Source organism: Astyanax mexicanus, chromosome 14 (genome assembly GCF_023375975.1).
Source record: "Astyanax mexicanus isolate ESR-SI-001 chromosome 14, AstMex3_surface, whole genome shotgun sequence".
In the NCBI taxonomy this organism is placed as follows: Eukaryota; Metazoa; Chordata; class Actinopteri; order Characiformes; family Acestrorhamphidae; genus Astyanax; species Astyanax mexicanus.
Window position 1 is genome coordinate 26,470,380 of NC_064421.1, and position 26,545 is coordinate 26,496,924.

General features: G+C 37.4%; 1 protein-coding gene across 1 annotated transcript in view; it reads left to right on the top strand.

The window, feature by feature from the left end:
* The first annotated feature begins 321 nt into the window (after positions 1-321).
* The window catches only part of mboat2a (membrane bound O-acyltransferase domain containing 2a), a 125,256-nt gene continuing 99,032 nt past the window's right edge, over positions 322-26,545 (top strand). Inside the window, exon 1 of the mRNA XM_022672837.2 lies at positions 322-589. Coding sequence (XP_022528558.2) covers positions 509-589 — 81 coding nt within the window. The 5' untranslated portion in view covers positions 322-508. The remainder of the gene's footprint in view (positions 590-26,545) is intronic.

Here is a 26,545-nt window from a genome sequence, read left to right on the forward strand (position 1 = left end):
TTACAGAGTATTTTGGTTTGTTTAAAACTTTTAAGTATACTAAAAAAAAAAAAAAACATTGAATGAGATGAGGTGTGTCCAGATTGTGACTGGTAGTGTACATATTTCTTCGTTGCTGTAATATAACCACTGGTCTCAAAAAAAAAGAAGCTTGTTATGGACAGAACACAACTTCCAGGCCAAGTTAAATACTTTCCTAAGTGTAGAGTGTGTTTAGAGTGGTGGTGGAGGAGGAGGAGGGGAGAGGTGGTGGGCGGGGTTTGGCTGTAGTGTAGAGAGGATGGGCCGCTGGCTCCGCCTCCTCCAGCCTCCAGCCTCCTTCACTTCACTGACTGAGAGCTGTTGCGCGTCTGACAACACTGAACAGATCCAGCAAGAGCATCGGAGCTCAGAATAGAGGAGAGGAGAGGAGGATAGACACGCAGTGAGAGAGAGAGAGGGGATTCCTGTTGGGATTTTACTAAACGGGGGTTTGGATCATTGGTCTGGAGGGGGTCCACGGAGAACCATGGCTACGGAAACCACGTCCTGCACGGGCTCTACTGTACTGCAGCCCATCAGTGAGATGATCGACCTCCCCCTAGACCAGGTAACCTATCTAACTTGTTAAAGCTAGCGTTCAAATCGCACTTTTTTCCTTTTTTTGAGGACATTTTGTCTTGTGTGTTTGTTTGTTGCTGTCTGAGGCTAGCAGAATAACCTAGGTTAGCTGACAAGCTAATAATACCAACTGCAGAACTGCTTCAGCTAAATCATGAGCACTGAGAGCTACATCATGAGCTCTAGGAGCTAAACCATGAGCTCTAGGAGCTAAACCATGAGCTCTGAGAGCTAAACCATGAGCTCTGAGAGCTAAACCATGATCTCTGAGATCTAAATCGTGAGCTCTGATATCTAAATCATAAGCTCTGAGAGATGTTATAACGCATGGCTAGTTGACGATAGTTTATATATCCACGCGTTCAGTGGTTTTGTTTATTTAGAAGTTGCATTGTTTTGAGACACCGACCCAGAGTTTGGGCAAGCCCGGCCCCCTGTATTGGAACATTTGGACAATTTGTTTCAACGTTGTACATTTCAACTTTTAATTACCCATAGCCCCCTAAAACTAGAAATTCCTATGGTTAACAGTGTTAACAATAAACGTACATTATTGTAGTAATGCTGAGTATAAAGAATGTTACCCACCACCAACTACCAATCTGATCAAACATCTGATCTCAAACAACACAACAGTAATACAGGTATGGTGAAGAATTGGTGCCAAATTAAAATGCAATTACTGCAAATGGAAGTAAAAACATTTTTTTATCTCTCCAGACAACCGTTTTTTGAAATTGTATGCTTGTGAAATGTAAAATGCTAATTCAAAAGGCACAAGTTTAAGGACACCGTGTTCATTCAACGTAAAAGTTTTCATATTTGCACAACAATTTAACATTGACAGACATTACTTAAATCATATTTTAACCCCATTTCAACGTTTAAGGCCGGTTGTGTGCCAGCTGGAATGCTAAAATTACTGCAACTACATTTACAGCTTACCATTATCTTAGTGTTTTATTATTTACTCACAAAATCAACAGAAACAGAGTAAAAAAAAGCTATCGCTAGTATGTTATTACTGGATTCAGCATTTTAACCTAAAGAGAACCCCGATTTTATGTCTTACCACAAATATTATCCCTTGGTGGCTTCCTAATATATTTCATATTTTTACTATGTTTTCAAACGCTGAAGTTGCTGCCAGCCTGCTAACAGTTAGCTGGAAGTAATAAACCAACAGTAGCGCTATAGCTAGGCATAATAATAACACACATGAATTCAGTAGCGCTGGTAACCTAGCGTTAGAGGCTTTAGCTAACCCTAGCTAAAATGCTAACTACAACTATTTATACAGCTCTGCTTATGTCAAAAAAATATATTAATACAAATGTCCAAATCTCCTCTGAAACGATACAAACCTTTTCTCATTCCCCTCATCATCCTCCTCTCCCTCTCCTCCTGTAAACGCAGTGAAAAGCAGTGTGAAAAACAGTGTGAAACAGTGAAGGGCCGTCTGCTCCTCGCACTAATTTTAGAAGCAATTTAGAAGCTAATGTTATGTGGGTCACTGTATTACGAATTATCCGAAGCTTTGTCTCTAATATTAAGGAGAATTTAAGGCATTTCCCCCTCCTCGACCCACATGTGAACTTTCTAGAACTAGCGTTAACTAACTAACACTACATATCAAGCTAAAGCAGCGAGCTGTCATATGCCAACGTTAGCTAGTTAACGCTAGTTTAGCTAGTTGGTTAAGAGGCTAGCTAACTAGTTAGCTAAGCTAGAAACAGTAGCTCTGTAGCTCAGTACTGATGTTTCTCCAAATCAGCGCATGGCAGGCTTATCTTTTGGAGGTGTGCTCTACCATGGGTGTGTCTCACCTCAACACTCAGCTCGCTTTGTGAATTATTGAAAATGCCTTCACGGTTCTTCACCGTGACCAAGCATTCGTGATATAGCCCAATATCAGGCTCTTCAATTCACTTTCCATTGTAATCTAATATTAAACGTTTAGCTTCTTATACAAGGTTTCTTCCTGGAATCAAGGGACCTACTTTATGGGAATTTGGTACAAATTTGCTCTTATGAAGAGGCCTTTTTACTCAGTGGTAGATCTAAGAGAAAGGGGTCACAATATTCAAAGAGGGGCCAAGTATTATTTTACCATTATTTCACATCGTGTTTAAAAACTTAAATTGTGTAAAAAAATGTGCCAAAGTTTGTACACAAAAAATACAATTTCAATCACAATTTTAAAAATCAAAAGGAAAAAGTGGAAATTCTAAGAAGAAAAAAGAAATGCACAGAAAATGAGAAAAGCCAAAAATATGCAGAACTTTCACATCTCAAATTATGCATCTTGGCATGTTCTCCTCCACCAGTCTTACACACTGCTTTTGGATAACTTTATGCCAATTCAAGCAGTTCAGCTTGGTTTGATGGCTTGTGATCATCTATCTTTCTCTTGATTATATTCCAGAGGTTTTGAAATTGAAAGTGGTCTCTTATTTTATTCTACATATATATATATATATATATATATATATATATATATATATATATATATATATATATATATATATATATGGTTGTTTGGAAATTATTTGTATTTAGATTTTGCCAGCCTTTCCTTTCATTTTTGTGTTTTTGCAATTTTGATTGCAAATTTTATATCTTTGTATAAAACTATTGACACAAAATTAACATAAAAATCTATATCCCAATTTTGTAAATTTTTAATGAACATAGACAAAATTACCTTAAGCACACACAGCATGCCAAATCCATAATTTTATACAGTTGTTAAAAACTTCTACATAAGCTTTATTTCACGCTGGACATTCTTATTTGGCTCATTAGCACCACTATTGCACCTATTACCTGATCATGGCTCCCGGGCAAAGGACAGATGAGTGACAGGACAGGGTCACTGTCAGTGCTTTTACTCTATGTTTGCGCAGAGGCATCAGTGAGTTCAGGTAGAGATGCTTAACTGCAGTGGCGCTTCAGAGCTACATCTGTCACAATGCTTAAGTATTAAGAGCCTACGATAAAATATGACACACACCCCTAATATTGCCCCAGATATAAATAATTGTGTTAAATGATATTATTGTATATAATTGCTAGACATATTTTATCAGGGATATAAACTTGTCTTAAAATTAAATTAATTTATATAATAACATATTATTCAGAAAAAGTGGCTATCGTGAAAGTAGTTATCTGCTCTGGAGGATTAATAACCTGTAGTCTTGACCCGATATTGAGCTTGATGACCATTGACTCCTTGGGCAGCTTGATACCTGTTTCAGGTCCACTCTAAAGTAGTATAATTTACTATTCTGAGGAGGTATCTGGGTACTCTACAAATAGATCCATAAAAGCTCAAGTAATTATCTGAAAGCTTAAGAAAGATGGGCCTATATTGTGTCTAATGTAAATTGACCTATATATAGAGTAATAAAGGATTGTTACATCCCAAATAATCATTTTCCATTACTGTATAGGACCTTGTAACTAGCATGTATGAAATTTCCTAAACCTGATAAAGGCTAGACTGTTTGCATGTATGATTGTTGTAGTTCGCAGCATGCAAACTAAATGTTTATTTATTTATTTATTTATTTATTTATTTTTAGCAAACTTCATCAAATATATATATTATGTCTTAAACTTGGAGCTGAGAGGCCTGGTAAATATGCTGTGTTGTTGTATGAACTGTATCTTATTCTGTCTTTCTGTTTGTTTGTTTGTTTGATTGTTTAACACCACTAATCTAACCCAGATGGGTATCATACATGGCATGAGTAATGGTTCAGTAAATAGGCTAGCTGGACTTAGCGTAGGCTTATATCAGGGGCCGGTCTGTCATGCCAGTGACTCATTGGAAGTCAGCAAAAGTTCCTGAACTGTTTGTTAGCTTGCTCTGGAAAGAAATCACATGGGCTCTCATGGAGATGCCTTTAGCAGCAAGCATCTGGCACCAGCTGGCTCGCTCCTGAGTGCTTGTTTTGCTTGTTTCGTCACTCGCATGCAAATGCGAACAGGAATGCCTCCAGAAATCCCCACCCATCAGTTCTGGAATGTAGAAAGGCAATTTCACCAGGCTGCTAGACCTGCGTGTCTTCTTTCCTGTGGGCAAACGTAAAGAAACAAAAAATATAGCTCCTGATTTATCATAGCCAGAGTGGTTATTTATTATGTTTCTTATGTCTGTCAAGTTAAACCAATGATGTTAATCACATAAACAAAAGAAACAAAACGAGAAAAGAAAGCGAAAACTGTTGCACAAATTTTCCCCTCTTATGTTTGAAATCAATACTGTGGCTCCTGAGTACCAATACTTAAGATTGCTTTGTGTAGAAGGCCTGGCCTGGTGTTTCGCCGCATGCTTTGCCTGAGAATAGGCAGCAAGAAGATCCCAGCCATGCCAGAGCTGGTGTTAATATGATAGGAATGAATAGACTGCTCCAAACACTTCATGGTGCTGAGGAGCTACCTCTGGCCTTAGCTTGAGGCTGCAGTCAGGAAAAGCTTAAGGCCTCCACGGGGAAAACGAACGGGGGAGAGATTTTGTCACACTGGAGAAGTGTAATTAATTCAGGCGAGCCAATGACTCTGTGTAGAGCAGAATGACTAGGGTTGCCTTAAATAGAAAGCTTTGAGTGGAAATAATGACACAAGAAAGACCTAGACATAGTCAGGAATAACAATAAAACCACTAACAGGTGCAGGGAAGTGGATAACATCATCTAATTACATGCTGCTGCAGCTGATATCAGGCCTCATTTGCACTCCAATAATTCACATCACCATGTCATCTGCACCCTGGCCAGTGTTCGGTCTCAGTCACAACCTAACACCTCACCACTTATACCATTGTGGATGTACACAATCCATTCCCTAAGGTAACACTTCATGATCAAGTTGCCCACTGCTATCCCATGATCTTTGGTAAATCAATGTATAAATTTGGCAGCAAATGGACAGTCAGCTGATGAACAGACAGCTGATGACTAAGCAGAAAGTATGGGCAAGCATAAGGATGATTTTAATGTAATAGCTGATTGAAGTACCTGTTGGTCTTTTGTCTTGAAGTAAGTGGTGTAATTTAAGATTGGGTAACAGAGCTACCTCGATGAGTATCCTTCACACCCATTAAAGTCACCAGACCTGCTAACCACAGGTTTCCTGACACGGGTTTGAATCACTGGAATTTGTAAATTGCTTCCCGTCATTCTCATGTTTTAAAAAGCATCAGGGACAATTGTTAACATGGTGAGGTATATAAGATTTGACTGGAATTTTGAGATTGTGTAAACAATGCATTGGTAATTTTCCTCCTGGGGTCACCCTACAGTCTGGACATGTAATTCACATTTTTTAAAGTCACATGTAGGGACATGCCTTTCTGGACAGGCTGAGAGATACAGAATTGTGACTAAAAGTGTGAGAACCAAGGTATTAATATTAATCATAGTAATTGTTTGGTAGTCGATTAATCTGACAGTTTTTTTTATATATTTTTTTCCGTTATGTCCTCCACTAATGCTTACTGTGAGTGTGGCTTCTGTTCCGATGCATGTTTTACCTGTGGAGTTCTCATACATGTTTTTGTCACCCTGTTGTCCAGTTGCCTTAATGCAGTGTAACATGTTCCCATAGCAAATTAAAATAAATATTATATATCATAATTACTATGCAACAAACGTCTGAGTCACCAAGCAGCTGAATAGAGGAAAAAAGGTCAGACGCACTTGCTGGTTAAAACATAATCCAAGCTTTAACTAAGGTTGCTTTATTTCGTATCAAAAAAAAAATTGTATGTATCCAATTATAAAAACGTCAGTGAAACATTTAAAATACACCCATAAGTCAAAGCAATTTAAGCAATAATCCACAAACGAACATTCACCTCACACCGTGAGAGTCAGGAAAAAAGTTGGCTTCCCCCTCAGTCCCTCTCAATTACTCAGTATTACACATACTGCACCAACACCACATGACGTTATCACCCAAAACTCCACCCAAGCCTACAGCTGTTCTTGATTGCTTAATCATATGTATTTACATCAAACATCAGTTCCTGCAGTTCCTCTAACTGCAGAAACTAACATATGTGCTAATCTCCCTTTTACAAGTCAGTGGAGCAACACACTTATTACTGTTATTTATGGTACAAAAATGTGATAATGTAGTCAGACAATGGGAAGAATTTTAACGATGTATTAAATATTAATGTATTAAACATTAATCTCCCTTTTACAAGTCAGTGGAGCAACACACTTATTACTGTTATTTATGGTACAAAAATGTGATAATGTAGTCAGACAATGGGAAGAATTGTAACAATGTATGATCATCAATCCAGTAGCCCATTAATAATTGTTAATTTATCAGGAAGTTACGTTTTAATGTATGAGAGAAATTACAGATTTTAATTGCTCTTTTGGACATTAGTCTAGCAGTGCCGGTGTAGTGCCTGACTGTACCAAAGTCCTTATAGGCAAGTATAAGTTGCCCATATCTGCAATTCGACTGAAACATTATCTTTAGTCCTCCAAGACCAGCCTTGCATATGTTTAAATGGAAACAGACCCAAATGCTGGAAACCAAACGTTAGATTACAGTTTCATGAATGCACAAAAAACATCTCCACAGTGAGGGGGGCTCCCTTCTGACTCTCGGCACAACCAGCAACGAGACTTTATTCTTAATTCTGGCTTTATGAGAAATCCCATTCATACAGCAGTCAGTGGCTTGTCTTCTTATAAATAATGTCTCTGGCAGTACCGAGTCTCAAGGTCTACTGCTTTAGGTCCCCTTTGAGGACAGCAGGAGTGAGTCTGAGGCTGAGAGGTAATTTCTCTGAGGGAGCTGAAGCTCTTCCCCCTCTTTAATTGCTGTCTCTCTGAGGACGGCGCTATCTCTGATTGATTTCCCTGTGTTGTCGTTGCTGCGCTGCTGCGCTGCTGCGTTATCTTTACGTACTCCTTTATGAATCAGAGTTCATTAAAGTTCATTTCTGCATGCGTACATTAATAACACCTTGAGCCAGCAGCAGGGATTAAAGCCCTCTAGATTCACCCAGTTCCAGTGCTTTCGTTTGGCTCATCCTCAGGCTAATGCCCACTAGCCCAATTAGTTTAAGTGAGCTTAGCATGGAGCTGCGTAAATATTGAGAGAAACCATCGTCAGCTGTCCGGCTTTTAAGGATCACAGTCTATGTCTGTCTTAGCACTGACACAGGCAACCCAGTTTGAGCTGTTTTTTTTTGCTTCTTCTAGCCTATTCTGTAGCCAAGAGCCAAGCTTGCTAGCATGTGTTACCTAACTATTAATAGATTAGATTTGCTGGGCTAGGTACATGGTGTTGACCAGTCTAGCATTTTCTCTAAGAAAAACAAGACTTTGGTCTATCAAAATTTCTCAGTCTGCATTTCGTTCTAATTCTGCTGTAAAGCTAATCTAAGTAAACAAACTCTTCTGTAAAAAAAAATAAAAACCATTTACTTTTAAAGTCAAGCGAGTGCTGGATGTTGATCTACACAGATTTCTCTCCTAAAAACTGTTTATTTGGATGAGTAAAGACCTTCTGTTTATTTACAGTAAGCTTACATATCCAGATTTCCACTAAGGCTAGTTGCAGTTACCAGCTAATACCACCTGACAGCGCTACACTAAGGAACTATGACTGTTTCAGTAAGGCAGGGCGATATTAGCTAGTGGTTCATCTCGCTTAGCTTGTTTTAACATGGTAAACGGTTAGTGGCTAATGCTAATACTGCTCCAGTCTCAGTGCTGGAGAATGAAACTGAAACTTGTGTATAATGCTGTACTTCAGCAGAGTGGCTTTACTGCTCCTTACAACCTGAATGGTAAAATTAATACATCACGTACACCGTATTATAAGGCAAACTGACGATTTTTGGGAAAATTAACGGATTTTAAGTGTGCCTTATAGTGTGAAAAATACAGTATATACCTAACATTTTAGCTTTTAACCAACTGTTTGCAAACAGTAAAATGAAAGGCATCTTTCAAAATTAATTGCTTGTTTTTCGTAAAAGCTGGATGGCACTGTTATGAGTTTTATTAGAAGGTTCTGTGATTTTTTTATTACAGAACTATGTTATTGTAGTGGGAACCTTTGGATATGATGTGTGATGATGTCTGTTTGTTACACTAGTCTTCACTTGTAAGGCAAACAACACTGGCCCCTTTCTGTCATCTTCTTTTGGATGTGAATCAGGAAAGATCAACTGGTAGGAGACCCAGGGGAAGGCTCAGGACCCGCTGGATAGGGATTATGTTTACAGGCTGGCCTGGGAGTGCTTGGAGATCCCCCTGGTCAGGCTGAAAGAATTTACTGGATGCCTAAGCTCCTGCTAAATTTATTGCCACCACAACTGTAAACTGTAAACTATTGCTATCACATCAGCACTGTACCATCTACTAAACATTAACTAATGAACATTTCAAAATATTTGCTTCAATTTAAAATAAGAATATAACACAACATGCGAGCTTGCTTTTTGTGTGACAGAGAGCTGCCTTATAGTACAAAATGTGAGATCATCTCCGGGAATGAAGCACCATCCCCCTCTTCCCACACACACATACAGATCATTCTGTGTTTGGCTTTTTTTTTTTTAAATCAGAAAGAATTAAGCGTGAATCTCAGCTTTTAGTTTCCTTTCACTTTTAGAAATGCATAGAAACCTAACACGGACAGTTTGCAGTAGTTTGCAGTAGTTCTAGTAGAACTCTAGTAGAGTTCTTCAGCTGTTAATATTTGCAGAATAACATAGAATGCTATTAAATGCTGCTAAAACCTTGCCGTTTTTTTACTTTTGTGTGTGTCTGCATAATTTGCATTCATTTTAGTCATCACAGTTTGAAACCAGACAGACCGAATGAAAAATGTATACAAAAGCAGGATGCGGACCTTAGCAAACAAACTAGGCGTGAAAACAGCCTCAGCCTCAGCGTTTTTGCAGTCCGCCATATGGAGTTGGACATCTTTTTTGGGCCCGAGCCATTATTAGCACGAGATAAGTCTGTTTAAAAATAATGCATAAACTGTGCTGGAAAGGACGACAGGCATAAATAACTTCCCCTAGCCCACAGGGAGATCATTAGAACTGGCCCTGAGAATAAATCTGCATGTTCAACAAGAAAAAGAAGCTGTCGAAACAGGGTTTGTAAAACGTTCATAATATTGTTTTAATGTTAATATTAGCATATATCTTAAGCACAGAACTATAACGGTCCTAATTTTGTGTAATGGATAAGATATTCGAGGTGGGTGGGTTGGTGGGGGGGGGGGTTGGGGTTCAGGGAGACAGAATCCAACCAAGGATATGGGAACAGTATTGGTATAAATAGAGGTGGACAATATTACTGTATTTTACCGTATTGCAATACACTTTGTTATTGTGATACACAGCATATACAGGGGTTGGACAATGAAACTGAAACACCTGTCATTTTAGTGTGGGAGGTATGAGCCAGTAACCAGTAAGAGCAGAGTGTGAAGGTTCAATTAGCAGGGTAAGAGCACGGTTTTGCTCAAAATACTGCAATGCACACAACAAAAGGGGAGGGGAGGACAAATTGTTGGTGCACGTCTTGCTGGCACATCTGTGACCAAGGCAGCAAATTTTTGTGATGTATCAAGAGCCACGGTATCCAGGGTAATGTCAGCATGCCACCAAGAAGGACCAACCACATCCAACAGGATTAACTGTGGACGCAAGAAAAAACACGACTGCCCAAATCATGGCAGAATTCAATGTGCACCTCAACCCTCTGTTTTCACCACAACTGTCCATCGGGACAATCAATGATTGTGGTCTAAAACCAGGTGTTTCAGTTTCATTGTCCAACCCCTGTATTTCTAAGCATATTGTTGATTGTTGAATCCATCAGTTCTTAAATCAGCACTAGTTACACTGACTGTGCATTTCATTGCAAGTAGTGTAATTAGACTTGTTTAACTAGATAAAATGTGTAGCAAATTCTGAAAAACAATAACTGTCAAAAAGAGACGGAGAAGGAGAGGGAGAGAAAGGCCTCACCTTGTGTACATATTCATTAAGCGCATGCAAAACAGAGAGGGTTCTGATTGGCCTGTTCTCTACAAAGAGTCTGTAAGTCAGCCAATCAGTTTTCAGTGTGGGCAGGCAGTGTTTTTTCCCCTATGACTACTCTAAAGTATATCCATGTCTGGTAAAAGTAAAAATCTATTTTTTTAAAGTAAAAAAAATTGGACAGGTCTGAGAGTACCTCACTGAAATTAATTTTTGCAACTTGGGATGTCTCCGATTGTCAGTACTTCCCCACAGGGACCAGACAAGCTGTGTGTGTGTGTGTGTGTGCATTTGCACATTTGTTTTCATTGGCATTTTGTGCCACATATAGTGTGCTTCAAAATGTATAGAAGAATTATTGCTAAATTAACTTGTAGAGCACTGATTTTACCACTACTAATTATGATAATGATGCCCCTGACAGCACTTATCCTTGAAGTATGGAAAGGAAAATGATCCTGGACCGGGCCCTTCTGCTTCCTGACATTGCTGATCTTTTGTGTGTCTTGTGTACTATTTATCAGTCATGTATCCTAGCAACTAGCTGCTAGCTACAAAGCCTTTCAAGCCTGGAGAGATCCTGAGGGCGCAATGTCCAAATGACTGTTCTCCTGTTTGTGCTGGAGACCTATTTCTTATCCTAGTTGCAATTGGAAATCTGGAACAACAGACACCATTCACCGCTTCTGGCAAGCAAAAGTGGGCCGCGATCAGACCCGTGCAAGGCCTGACTTTGCACCAAGGTTTGCCCACTCGCGATAACTAACTCTTCGACTTCCCTCTTCAGATGCATGACTCATCTGAAGCAGATATATGGTACAATCCCAGGTCCAAAAAAGTTGGGACATTATGTAAAATGTTGTAATGTAATAGAAATGTAATGAAAAACAGAATGCAGTGATTTGCAAATTACTATCAGTATCAGATGTTAAAAGTGAGACTCATTTAGAAGTTGGCAGCAACACTTCTCAAAAACTTGGGAAGGGGTGAGTGGTACTAATTAAAAACAGCAGCAAATGGAGCAATTTGCAACTAACTCACATGACTGGGTATGAAAAAGAACAAAATAGAGAGGTAGAGCCTCTCAGAAGAAAAGACAGGCAGAGGTTCACAGGCACAAATCTGTGTAAAATTGTGTATACTGATTGTGAACGATTTCAGAAAATGTCCTTTAGTGTAAATTTGCAAAGACTTTGAAATATACCACCATCTACAATACCTACCGTATTTTTTACACTATAAGGCCCCCTTAAAAATCCTTTAATTTTCCTCAAAATTGTTAGTGCGCCTTTTAATCTGGTGTGCTGTATATATGAATTTAACCAGTTAGGTTGTAAGGAGCAGTAAAGCCACTCCACTGAAGTGCAGCTTTACATAGAAGTTTCAGTTTAGTTCTTCAGCACCAGCACTGGCCGCTAACTGCTAGCTCTTTGGCTGTTCAGAGGTGAGTACTATCAGCCTGTAGCCTGCTGCTAACCCCGGCTAGCACTGCTAATGCAGCATTAGCATTAGCCGCTAACTGTGCTAACTCTTTCTTCGTTTAGAGGTGAGCGTATCAGACTGTGGTCTGCGTGTTGAAACAAGCTACATGGGAGTAAACGCTAGCTAATATCGCTCTGGCTTACCGGAACACTCAGGGTTCCTCAGTGTAGTGCTGTCGGGCGGCATTAGCTGCTGACTGCTAGCAGTTAGCCGCTAATGCTAATGCTCCAGCCTTAGTGCTGGAGAAATTTGGAATGTAAATAATCAAAAGCACTGTATTCACCCAAATAAACAGTTTTCAGGAGAAAAATCTGAATTAGATTAACATCCAGTGTTTGACTTTATAAGAAATATTTTTTTAATTACAGTTTTGTTTACCTAACTTAGTTTAGCTTTACTTAACTTAGTTAGCTACTCCACCACCACCACCCAGCGGCAACACCTGCTTATTTAAAAGTTCCTTATAGTGTCGCGTAAAATCCGCCTTATAATCCAGTGCGCCTTATGTATTAAAATACACCAGAAAATAGACGTTCCTTAATAGTGTGCCTTGTAATTCAGTGCTCCTTATAGTGTGAAAATAGTATAATAGTGTATAGTGTAAAAACTATACTTTTTCTCTAATGGAAATGACCACATGGGCTCATGAGCACTTCCAAAAATTCTGACCGACTTTGCTGTGCAATCCACAAATACAAGTTAAAGCTCTCTATCTACTGTATCTATTCTTCACCACAAAGGATGGAGAGATAAAATTAATGCATTCTAAAAGGAGAGCATGTACCCGAGAAAGCGGTCCAAACGCAAGAAAAGCGACACATTCAGTGCCAGGGGTGAGAAAATTCAAAGCCGTCTCGCACGAGACACATTCCCATCCCATTGCTGCATTAATCACATGGCCTCTGAATGAAACAGCCATTCAGGCTGCGAACTAGGGAAATAGCGAGTGATGAAAAGGAATGTGTGAGGCAGTAGCATCAGCTGCTACTTTAAGGATAGCTGAGCTCTGTGAGCGTGAGTGTTTTGACACCACTGGCTGCCCTGCCCTCATTTGCACATTTTAAATATTCTTTACCTTCAAGGGCAGCTTTATCTGATTTTATGAGGCCTCTTCTGAGTTGTTGCCTTATATCTGCAGTAATGGAGGAGAAACTCCCTGGTACCTGTTCCATGTAAGCTGAAATCACGTCACTTTTTAAGACATTTGCATGATTTGGTGACCCATAGAATGGTCAAATATTGTGTTTTTAGACCTGTACCTGTGAACAAAAGCCTTCCTGCTGTATCTACATGTAGTGCTACTTGAAGGTGGAGTCAGCTCATAAACCAAAGAAAAAACAAATGATGTGGACTGCCAACCGACATCAGGGACATCTCTCTCTGCACGCCTATAAAACCCATTGTGTTTGCACAGTAAAAAATGGGTCAAAGTGTGCCACGGGTAGTGTAGTGTATATACTGTACCTAGCAACTCAGCAAGTGATGACAAGTTAAATTGTAACAGTAACATTGTCACGGTTACTGAGACAAAGGTACAGACATAGAAAATAATAGAATATTATTACCTGTGTCTGAGAGCTCTTCAGAAGGAGCTCAAAACACAAAGACATTGAGACTTTGAGTGGTCCACAAACAATGCAGAATATAAAAAAAAAAAAAAGTAGTAGTAGGCCAATTGTTGAATTAAAAAAAAATAATTTTATGGTAATAGTTTGTAGTACACAACATACAGTATTATTACAGTAGTAACATACAGTAGTATTATTAGGACATAAAAGTTCTAATTGTAAATACAGCCTTATTGGCTGTTTGAGTGCAGTTTACACATAGAACAAATGGTAAATTCAAGTTTCCCACACCACTTGAAAACAGCATTAGAGCAGTTTAAAAAATCTTTTTACAATGGCTTGAAAATAAAGATTTCTTTTTTCCTTCACTCAAAATTGTGTAATTTTGGAGATACAAAGTGATAGAAATGATTTAATAATTTAAAGAAATTGTTTAATATCAGTATGTATCGCGTTAGAAAATGTTTCAATAGTAATAAAGAGACTCTCAGAAAGCTGGACATTGGTTCACCCATCTGCAAAAAACATCTAAAAATGTAAAGTAAAATTGCAGAGACTTTGGATATCCCCACCTATACTGTTTAATATCATCAAAAGATTCAAAGTATCTGGAGAAATCCCTGTATGTAGAAGACAAGGCCAACGGTCAATACTGGATGCTAGTGATCTTCGGGTCCTCAGGTAGAACTGCATTAAAACCAGACATGATTCTGTTCTGGCTCAGAAACACTTCCAGAAATGTCTACACAAAGTTACACAATAATATTAGCTACACAAAGTGTCTAACATTAGGCAAAGGTTAGATTTGCTAGCTGTGTTTGCTAGCTAGCTGTTTTAGCCTAATTAGCCTAGTTAGCCTTAGCTGGTTTAGCTCGATTTTTGCAGATATTTGTCATGTTTGTGTCTGCCAGATATTGATACATAAACAGTAATAGATTCAAGGCTAAATTATTCTAAATAAGCAATACAGAGAAATGTTCATTATTTGAAATATGTTTAAATGATAACATTAACAGAATGCTGCTATTTTAGCATGTTAGCTTAGCCAGTCACATAGATGTTTTGCTCTTTTCTGTAGCACAGTATTTGAAATCAAACCTTGAACCTTGAGTCAAACCTTGAAACAAATCTTAGTTAAATTGAAAAGTTGTTCTTTTGAAGTACAAGAAAATACAAGCAAATCTACCAATATGAAGTAAAAATAATTTTAAAAAATCTGTTTTTGCAATTACTAAGCGCTGTTAGCTGTAGACATTTTTAAGTCTGCCTTGTGTGCTTTGCTCCAGTTCAGATAAACACTTTAATTCAAATATATACAACTTCCAGAAACTTCCATGTAAAAAAAGTGTCTCCTCAGTCAGTTTTACATGTATTTTTTGTACAGCTCAGCTTTCACTAGTGGTTGCCTGTTGTGCTCTGGCTGTGCTGAATTGGGCAGGGTGGATGCTAGCCCTCTACCCTGTGGTGAACGTTGATTGCTAGTCTATTTACATCCACACACGGAGGTCTGGCTTGTTGTATCAACATACGCAGGAGTGGCAGAGGCCCTGCTTCTTGTGACAAGAACCTTTAGTGACAGAGCAAATTCCTCAGAACATAAGAAATTGCTTCAGGCTTTGTAGCACATCTTCTGCTGTACACAAAGACACAAGACAGTAGGAGGCTGCCTAATACTGGAAGCAGCTGTGGTATGAAGCACACAGCATTCTGTTTGGTGTGGATGTCTGAAAAGAACTCCATTGTTCTGCTTAATCTTCTTGACAGGTCTCGAGATCTCTCCTTGTTCTTTTTTATTCAGTTGACTTAGTTATCCTGGCCAATCCGAATCTCTCGCAGTTGATTTATTCAGAGACAACTGTCACATTCATTCATTTATGTATGCTCACGTTGACCATAGTAAAATGGATTAGCATGTAAATTTAGATTTTGAGCTTTCCAAGCATACAAAAGGCTTCCTTTATTTTTGGATGCACTGGATTTTTTTCCCAAGTAAGTGTGCGAACTACATATGGACTGTATGAGCATGAAACAGAATTAACTTCTGAGTATACAGCTCTGAAAAATATAAGAGACCACTTAAAAATGATGAGTTTTTTTGATGTTACCAAATTGAAAGCCAAAAGCATTGTGTAAGACTGGTGGAGGAGAACAGGCCAAGGTGCATGAAAACTGTGATTGAAAAACAGGGTTATTCCACCAAATATTGATTTCTGAACTCTTAAAACTTTATGAATATGAACTTGTTTTCTTTTCATTATTTGAGGTGTGAAAGCTCTGCATCTTTTTTTTGTTATTTCAGCAATTTCTCATTTTCTGCAAATAAATGCTTGAAATTACAATATTTCTATTTGGAATTTGGGAGAAATGTTGTCCGTAGTTTAAAGAATAAAACAACTATGTTCATTTTACTCAAACATATACCTATTAATAGCAAAATTAGATAACCTGATTCAGAAATTGCAGTGGTCTCTTAATTTTTCCAGAGCTGTATTGTGGACACTACTTCCAGGACAGTGGCAATGTTTGTTCATTATATAGAGAGCATAATTATTTCTGGTTTATTAAATTATTATTAAATTATTAATTTATTAAATAAATAAAAAAACTTTACAATATGTTGCTTGGGAATTATAAAAAAAAAATAGAATAGTTAGTAGGATAAAAAATTAGTATTTGTAACATAAGAACATAAGAAACAGGACAGGTTCTAGATTCATGTCTGTGTGAAACAGAGACTAGTTTCTTGTACTATATTTAATTAACTGAACTGAACTGATTTATCAATTAAATGAAAGCTGTAATGCCTTCAGGAGACCCAGCTCTCTCTCTCTCTCTCTCTCTAGCTCTCTCTGTCTCTGTCTCTCTTTCTCCCTCGTCACCCTGGCTGATGATCAGGCTGTGTCTGGCTGTAGTGCTGTACAGGAGATATGCTGTGCTTGATGTTGGACTAGTGAGGACAGGCCTCTCCTGTCTCTGCTTTGCTCACACACACTTCCTTCTGTTTCCCATCATCTGGCTTATTTGGTTACAGTATTTTGCACTAATGATTTAACCCATTGAATTTTGTCCTAAAACAAACTTATGTACAGCTCTGGAAAAAATGAAGAGACCACTTCAGTTCTTGAATCAGTTTCTCTGATTTTGCTATTTATAGGTCTATGTTTGAGTAAAATGAACATTATTGTTTTATTTTATAAACTACAGATATTTCTTCCAAATTCCAAATATAAATATTGTCATTTAGAGCATTTATTTGCAGAAAATGAGAAATAGCTGAAATAACAAAAAAGATGCAGAGCTTTCAGACATCAAATGATAAGAAAACAAGTTCATATTCCTAAAGTTTTAAGAGTTCAGAAATCAATATTTGGTGGATTAACCCTGTTTTTTTTATCACAGTTTTCATGCATCTTGGCATTTTCTCCTCCACCAGTCTTACACACTGCTTTTGGATAACTTTATATGTCACTCCTGGTGCCAAAAAATCAAGTAGTTCAGCTTGGTTTGATGGCTTGTGATCATCCATCTTCCTCTTGATTATATACCAGAGGTTTGAACATTTTGAACATTTTGGCCTAAAACAGTTAATATTTTTATACCAACACTGCATCTATGAACCTTATAGGTCTGATTAAATTTCCATCTTATGATTTTTGTCTGTCAGTACAGATATTGGATGCCTTGAGTGTTAATTTAACCCTCTTATATATATTAACCTTTTAAACTTTAAAGGTCTGTGTGTGGACCCATTCCTCAACTCCTCACCATTTACTGAAACATGTATGGTAAATCTTGAATGATTCATAGTAGTCACTACATGATTCATAGTTGATACTGATTAAGTCATTGTAGAAAGATCATATTAGTCACATAATAATTTATAGTAGTTGGTAAATGAAAGTAAACATAGTAACAATGAATGAATGAAAGTTGTCATGATATTATTCAGAGTAGTTACTGAATATGTCATAGTGGTTATTGAATAAGTTGTATAAGTTAATGAACAATTCATATTTGTAGGGATGCACTGATACCGCTTACTGATAGCAGCTTTTCTGATATCTGCCGATTAGGGGTGGGCAATATTATATCGTATACAATATATCGTGACACAGAAATATTGTGATATTAAAAATCCATATCGTGATTTCAGAGATGTTCTGTTTTAAAAGTAGTCTATTATTTACTGTGAAGCTTTAAGTGTATTTATTGTAGAATTGTTTTAGTTTGCAGTTTATATGCATGCACTAAATATTCTGCAATTTTGTTTTGCTGCATTATATTATTTTATGCTATGTTATTTATTTTGCCACATTATGATTATGCTGTTATAATTAATTAATTATTTTTCTGTTTTCTTATATCGACAAGTATATCGTTATCGCAAAAATACCCTGAAATATCGTGATATTATTTTAGAGCCATATCGCCCAACCCTACTGCCGATACCGAGTACTGATACAACCGGTCTTATCCTGAATAAAATATAATAACCTGATTGGCTGCTCCGCAGTTTCCACCTTTTTTAAAAGTTCTGTTAATACAATTGGCTACAGTAGATAATGATTGACAAGGAGCTCCTGTTTTCTACTTAAAATTATTCAATTGAACATGTAAAAACCAGTAAAATCTTTAGGTGCTTTATAGATTTTCTATTTTTATTTTTTATCACAAGATAGATGTACATTGTTTCTTTAAGAGCCCCCACCCCCCCATTGCTGATATCGATACTGTGTGTAAGTGACACTATCGGCGCCGATACCGATATGGTATCAGTATCCTACATAGTTGTAAACAAATATTCATAGTATTATATTATATACTTTCTCAATCATTTTCTGTGGTTTCTGAATAAATCATAACAGATCCTGAATAATTTAAAGAAGTTAATGATTTATTCATAGTGGTTTCTCAATAAGTCATAGTAGATGCTGAATACTTCATAGTAGTTAATAAATAATTTATAGTGGTTTCTCAATAGACCATAGTAAATACTGAATAATTCTCAGTAGTTAATTAAGAATGTGTCTTTAATGATTTATTTGATAAAAAAATAAACTGATCAATGCTTATTGATCAAAATGTACATTAAATTAATTCACACAAAATGTAAAAACACAGTTTAACCTTTTTAAGATTTATAGAATTAAAAACAAGCAAAAAAACAATATTACATTAATCACTGTTTGTACATGCTAATCTGTTTGTTATGCATAATGCTAGAAAAATAGTTGATTACTGTTGATGCTGTTGGCATGACCTATTTGATCTGCAGAAAGAGGCTAAATGTGGGATGTGGGTTTGTTATTTTTCTTTTCTTTTTTTTTTTGGTATTTTTTTCTCTGTGTTTCTTTTATAATTTCTTTGAGGGCAAGTATTTACATTTACTTATTTACATATTTACATGTTACATTTTATTTGTGCAAAATAAATAAATCAAATAAAAAATATATATTTTACTTAGTCATAAAAAATATTAATAGTATTTACCCCATTATATATTATGGCAAAAATGATTTAGGCAACATTTTAATGCTAAATGCTGACTATGTTGCTTGATAAACGGAGTGATTGGTGTCATCATAGACCATATTGTGATAATGAAAATTCCATCCGTTGCCCAGATTTACTCTAGGGGAATGCTAAGCGTGTGCTCGGCATCAGCTGGAGCGGTTACAGATGAAGGCATGGCCTCAGGGACTGAAGTGTGAATCATCTGTCCCTGGATTACTGTCTTTTGGCTGTGAAATGCAAAACGCTTTGATTTTAGTCTTGAGTTTTCAATGCCTCACTGCCACTGTATGCTGTTTGCAGGCCTATTCATTTACAGAGTGGGAGCATTTAAATGGATTTCTAAAAGGTAAATAAGAGCTTTTTTCTGTGATTAAAAGCTTGAATTTAGCTGTAACTGGAAATATCTGTGCAAAACTGTGCCCAGCCATGTGGATGGAGGCCATGCAGTTAACTCGAGGATCTTTATTTAGTGTGTTTCACATCGATATTGTGATATCCAGTAGCATTTTCACACATCATTAGATCTTTCATCCATATAATACACCCTATTCTGAACTTAACAGTGGCGATGTCATGTAGGGGTGGGCGATATGGCTCTAAAATAATATCACGATTTTTCAGGGTATTTTTGCGATACCGATATACTTGGCGATATAGGAAAACTAAAATAATTCATTAATTTCAGGAATATAGTATAATAGTATAACAGAATAATCATAATATGGCAAAATAAATAATATAGCATAAAATAATATAATGCAGCAAAAAATATTGCAGAATATTTAGTGCATGCATATAAAGTGCAAACTAAAACAATTATACAATAAATAAACCTAAAGCTTCACAGTAAATAATAGACTACTTTTAAGACAGAACAGCCAAATTATCACGATACGGATTTTTAATATCATGATATTTCTGTGTCACGATATATTGTATACGATATAATATTGCCCACCCCTAATGTCATGTTTACGTTGCTAAATTAAGTCACTAATGAATCATTTTGGAAAAAGGTGGGGACAAACTTGGTCAAATTATTACTAAAAATAACGTAACATTTTTCATTTGAATTACTTAATGTATTAATGCATTTACATTGAAAAAGTTATATATAAAAAAGCAAATTCTGATGCTCTTGTCTTTTATGTTTTGTCTCCAGCAGTCTTGCAGTCATAACAATTCTGGCGCTTTGCTAAACATGTTCTTTATCTGATTAAGAAGTTAGTTTTGATGATTGTGTGTGGCTGATCCAGATCGAGAAGATTAATCTCACCACTCTCATTTGTTTGACTTCTTTTTCACTACAGTTGAAATATAAAGGGCTACAACCATCTGAAATAGATCTGATTAAATGTGCTGAAGCAGGCATCATCAAAAAAAGCATGTTTTTTGTTTTACCTTCCCTCCTTTTTCTGCAGGAAAACTCAGAACTAAGCAGGATTGCAAGGGTTGCCTGTGCAGGGATCATTTCTGTCACTGCGGTTTCTTATCGCTGCCCTCATGTTGTGCTGGATTTGCTTCCATGCTGGGATTATTTTAGAAAAGGCCTGCCAAGCAGGCCAGGAAATACGCCCCAAACCGTTCCGTTCAGTCCAGGAGAGAAAGAGAGAGAGAGAGAAGAGTCTGCTGGCCAGCACTCAGATGTTTAGTGGAGATAGTGAAGACTCAGGCTGGTGTGATATTTAGGAAAGGCATTCCTCTGAGTGAGGCATGTAGCAAGACCAGCTATTTCAGGAGGAGCACGTTCAACCAAGCCAGCCTGCTTCTCTTTTATGGGTCTTCTCACCTACATCTTGGTGGGGAACAGTGTTAAGTTTTAGAGAGATTTTTTTTTAGTTATTTGTTAGGCTAAACATATGTTTGCAGACCTAATAAAAAACACAGGGCAAACTAAATAAAATAGTTAAGGGCGTTTTCACCCCAGCACTATTTTGTCCGGTTAAAATGGACTCTCTCTGGTTCCTTCGGCAGATCGCTGGTTCGAATCCCGGTCGTGTAGCTTGCCATCAGCTGCCTGAGCCCTGAGAGAGCGCAATTGGCCTTGCTCTCTCTGGGTGGGTAGAAACACTTTGTACTGATGACCTCACTTTGAGTCATCAGGAGATGCAGTTTTAACAGACTCACCCGAATGCTTTATGAGTTATTACTTAGGAGGGTCGATTTGCTCAAGGCCGCCTAAGAGGCATCTGGCCGTAGATTGGCCTCAGCATCAAAGAGACACAGTGGGCCCATTGTACCTCAGACAGAGGGGCGGATTATGCACCTGGAGGAAGTGAAAATTGCTGAACCAGACTGTTGTGCCCCACCTGTTTTTTTGACCTCTGTTTTCTTGCTTGTCTGTAGAGAGACTCTCCATGGAAGACGATTGATCAGCCTCTCTCAATAAATAACTGCCTGCATCTTGAAAACTTGGTTTTCAGCCGTAATTATTTTAGATCTTTTTATTTTGTTTATTAATGCACCTTAACCCTTATAGAGATAAAGCTGAAAAATAGTGGGGTCTGGCGAAGGAACCACTGAGCACCGACACCCTCATAACCCTTAGGGTGATGTCAATCAGCACGAGGCGTCTGTGAGCTGATGTATCGGAACCAAGTCTCTAAACGTGCTGTGATGCTACTCGGCAATGCTGCATCATGTATCAGAGGAGGCTATCCTCCTTGTGTTGTGGCATCACCTGGGATGGGGGATATACAGCTGAGTAGCAGCGGAATGGGCGGGACAATTGGCTTAGCTAAATTGGGAGAAAAAAAAAAAAGAAATTAGAAGTAAATAAAAAATGATTATAAAAGGGACTGTGGTTCATTTGTACTCTTGTTGTGGTTCGTTTCGACAAGTGTGAAAACAATATCACACTCTGGTATGGACCAAAACAACCATAAACTACCGATACCCGTGAGAGGAGGTGGTCTTGGTCCGGTTTTAATAAAACTCCGAAGCGTTTTTTTTTTTTTTTTTATGAGAACGTGGTCCGACCTCAATCCGAACCCACTGTCAATGTACTCCTTATGCTTAAGCTGAACAGCTGTTCAGGTGCAGTTTAACATGATAAATTACCCAGATAATTATTACAGCTATGAACAAACGCTTTCTCTGCTGCTGCTCCATTCAGTGTAAATACAAAAATCTAAGAAAATAAAATGCGTACTTTGTTTAATTTGGGCTGATTTGGATGAAGGAAAAAATCCAAATGCAATCTTGGATGCACTTGGCCTTTGATTTTTTACAGGTTCACCAGCAAACACCTGATTTAATTTAATAATAAAATAGCATTGAAACAAGTTTTAAGTGAGCCATACACTGTAGTTTGGAAATGGTTATGTAAACACATACATTGGCATAAAATTGGTCATTTTAATTGTCGTGATTAAAATGTAGTACATTTTATGTTAAGTCATTTTATATTTTAAATAACTACCTTTTGTAATAATGCAATTTGTTTGTGAATAACGGTTATTTTCTGAGCAAAAAATTTTGTACCAGATATATGATATTTTTTAAATATAATTTTGTTAATGAGCTTGAGTCTTTTGTGTAGGACTTTTTAATTAATTGCATTAACATTTAACTGACAATCTCTTTTAAAAGCTTTGAGTTTATTTATGCATCAGTTTGGCCTCTGCAATAACTCTAATATCCCTTATAATTGATAGGGTTATAGGCTTATAGGCTAATAGGGTTCTTTATATCACTGGTCTGAGCTTTGGTACCTGGTAGAAAGTCATTTTTAAGCAAATATACCCTGCCTTAGAAAATGGAAAATGTGTGTTTTGAATGCCGCTTGGAGAATTATGATGAGGCCCTGCATTAACTGCTGTACAAGTTTGGTGGAGTTATGCAAGAGGATTAGGTTAGCTTTGGCATGGGACGTCCCTCTGGAACCATGCCTGCACTCTAGCAGCCATGGCATCCCTCATAACTGTGTTACTCTGAGGTAATCTGATGGTTGCAGGCAAAACTGAGAGATTTTAATTTAAGAACACTGTGAAAACTGTTGCTCAGCATTGTGATAATTAAAGGACTTTATGGGAATATTTGAATCAGTGTAAAAAAAAAGGAAGGCAGGATTAAGCCTTCCAGGATATTCACTGCTGCTAGAACATCTGCACAGGGATTGGCCTATTTCTAACATGGACATTACTGCCCTGCCTATAGTGTCGCACTACATAGCTGTGTTAAAAGTATCGCAATGCATCACCTTGCTTAACTTAACTCATTATAATTCCTTTCTTACAGTATCACAATATATCACCTTCCTTACAGTATCACAATATATCACCTTCCTTACAGTATCGCAATATAACACCTTCCTTACAGTATCGCAATATGTCACCTTTCTTACAGTATCACAATATATCGCCTTTCTTACAGTATCGCAATATATCGCCTTCATACAGTATCGCAATATAACACCTTCCTTACAGTATCGCAATATATCGCCTTCCTTACAGTATCGCAATATATCACCTTCCTTACAGTATCGCAATATATCACCTTCCTTACAGTATCACAATATATCACCTTCCTTACAGTATCACAATATATCACCTTCCTTACAGTATCGCAATATGTCACCTTCCTTACAGTATCGCAATATAACACCTTCCTTACAGTATCGCAATATATCACCTTCCTTACAGTATCGCAATATAACACCTTCCTTACAGTATCGCAATATGTCACCTTTCTTACAGTATCACAATATATCGCCTTTCTTACAGTATCGCAATATATCGCAATATATAACACCTTCCTTACAGTATTGCAATATAATACCTTCATTACAGTATCGCAATATATCGCCTTCCTTACAGTATCGCAATATATCGCCTTCCTTACAGAATCGCAATATATCACCTTCCTTATGGTATCGCAATATATCACCTTGCTTACGGTATCGCAATATATCACCTTGCTTGTAGTATCACAATTAATCGCCTTCCTTACAGTGTCGCAATTAATCGCCTTCCTTACAGTATCGCAATTAATCGCCTTCCTTACAGTATCGCAATATATCGCCTTCCTTACAGTATCGCAATATATCGCCTTCCTTACAGTATCGCAATATATCACCTTCCTTACAGTATCTCAATATATCACCTTCCTTACAGTATCGCAATATGTCACCTTCCTTACAGTATCGCAATATAACACCTTCCTTACAGTATCACAATATATCACCTTCCTTACAGTATCGCAATATAACACCTTCCTTACAGTATCGCAATATGTCACCTTTCTTACAGTATCACAATATATCGCCTTTCTTACAGTATCGCAATATAACACCTTCCTTACAGTATCGCAATATATCGCAATATATAACACCTTCCTTACAGTATTGCAATATAATACCTTCATTACAGTATCGCAATATATCGCCTTCCTTACAGTATCGCAATATATCGCCTTCCTTACAGAATCGCAATATATCACCTTCCTTACAGAATCGCAATATATCACCTTCCTTATGGTATCACAATATATCACCTTCCTTACAGTATCGCAATATGTCACCTTCCTTACAGTATCGCAATATAACACCTTCCTTACAGTATCGCAATATATCACCTTCCTTACAGTATCGCAATATAACACCTTCCTTACAGTATCGCAATATGTCACCTTTCTTACAGTATCACAATATATCGCCTTTCTTACAGTATCGCAATATATCGCAATATATAACACCTTCCTTACAGTATTGCAATATAATACCTTCATTACAGTATCGCAATATATCGCCTTCCTTACAGTATCGCAATATATCGCCTTCCTTACAGAATCGCAATATATCACCTTCCTTATGGTATCGCAATATATCACCTTGCTTACGGTATCGCAATATATCACCTTGCTTGTAGTATCACAATTAATCGCCTTCCTTACAGTGTCGCAATTAATCGCCTCCCTTACAGTATCGCAATTAATCGCCTTCCTTACAGTATCGCAATATATCGCCTTCCTTACAGTATCGCAATATATCGCCTTCCTTACAGTATCGCAATATATCACCTTCCTTACAGTATCACAATATATCACCTTCCTTACAGTATCTCAATATATCACCTTCCTTACAGTATCGCAATATGTCACCTTCCTTACAGTATCGCAATATAACACCTTCCTTACAGTATCACAATATATCACCTTCCTTACAGTATCGCAATATAACACCTTCCTTACAGTATCGCAATATGTCACCTTTCTTACAGTATCACAATATATCGCCTTTCTTACAGTATCGCAATATAACACCTTCCTTACAGTATCGCAATATATCGCAATATATAACACCTTCCTTACAGTATTGCAATATAATACCTTCATTACAGTATCGCAATATATCGCCTTCCTTACAGTATCGCAATATATCGCCTTCCTTACAGAATCGCAATATATCACCTTCCTTACAGAATCGCAATATATCACCTTCCTTATGGTATCGCAATATATCACCTTGCTTACGGTATCGCAATATATCACCTTGCTTGTAGTATCACAATTAATCGCCTTCCTTACAGTGTCGCAATTAATCGCCTTCCTTACAGTATCGCAATTAATCGCCTTCCTTACAGTATCGCAATATATCGCCTTCCTTACAGTATCGCAATATATCGCCTTCCTTACAGTATCGCAATATACCGCCTTCCTTACAGTATCGCAATATATCGCCTTCCTTACAGTATCGCAATATACCGCCTTCCTTACAGTATCGCAATATACCGCCTTCCTTACGGTATCGCAATATATCACCTTCCTTATGGTATCGCAATATATCACTTTGCTTACGGTATCGCAATATATCACCTTGCTTGTAGTATCGCAATTAATCGCCTTCCTTACAGTATCGCAATTAATCGCCTTCCTTACAGTATCGCAATTAATCGCCTTCCTTACAGTATCGCAATTAATCACCTTCCTTACAGTATCGCAATATATAACCTTTCTTACAGTATCGTAATTAATCGCCTTCCTTACAGTATCGCAATATATCACCTTTCTTACAGTATCGCAATATATCGCCTTCATTACAGTATCGCAATATATCGCCTTCATTATACAGTATCGCAATATATCACCTTTATTACAGTATCGCAATATATCACCTTTCTTACAGTATCGCAATATATCACCTTCCTTACAGTATCGCAATATATCACCTTTCTTACAGTATTGCAATATATCACCTTTATTACAGTATCGCAATATATCACCTTTATTACAGTATCGCAATATATCACCTTCCTTACAGTATCGCAATATATCACCTTCCTTACAGTATCGCAACATATCACCTTCCTTACAGTATCGCAATATACCGCCTTCCTTACAGTAT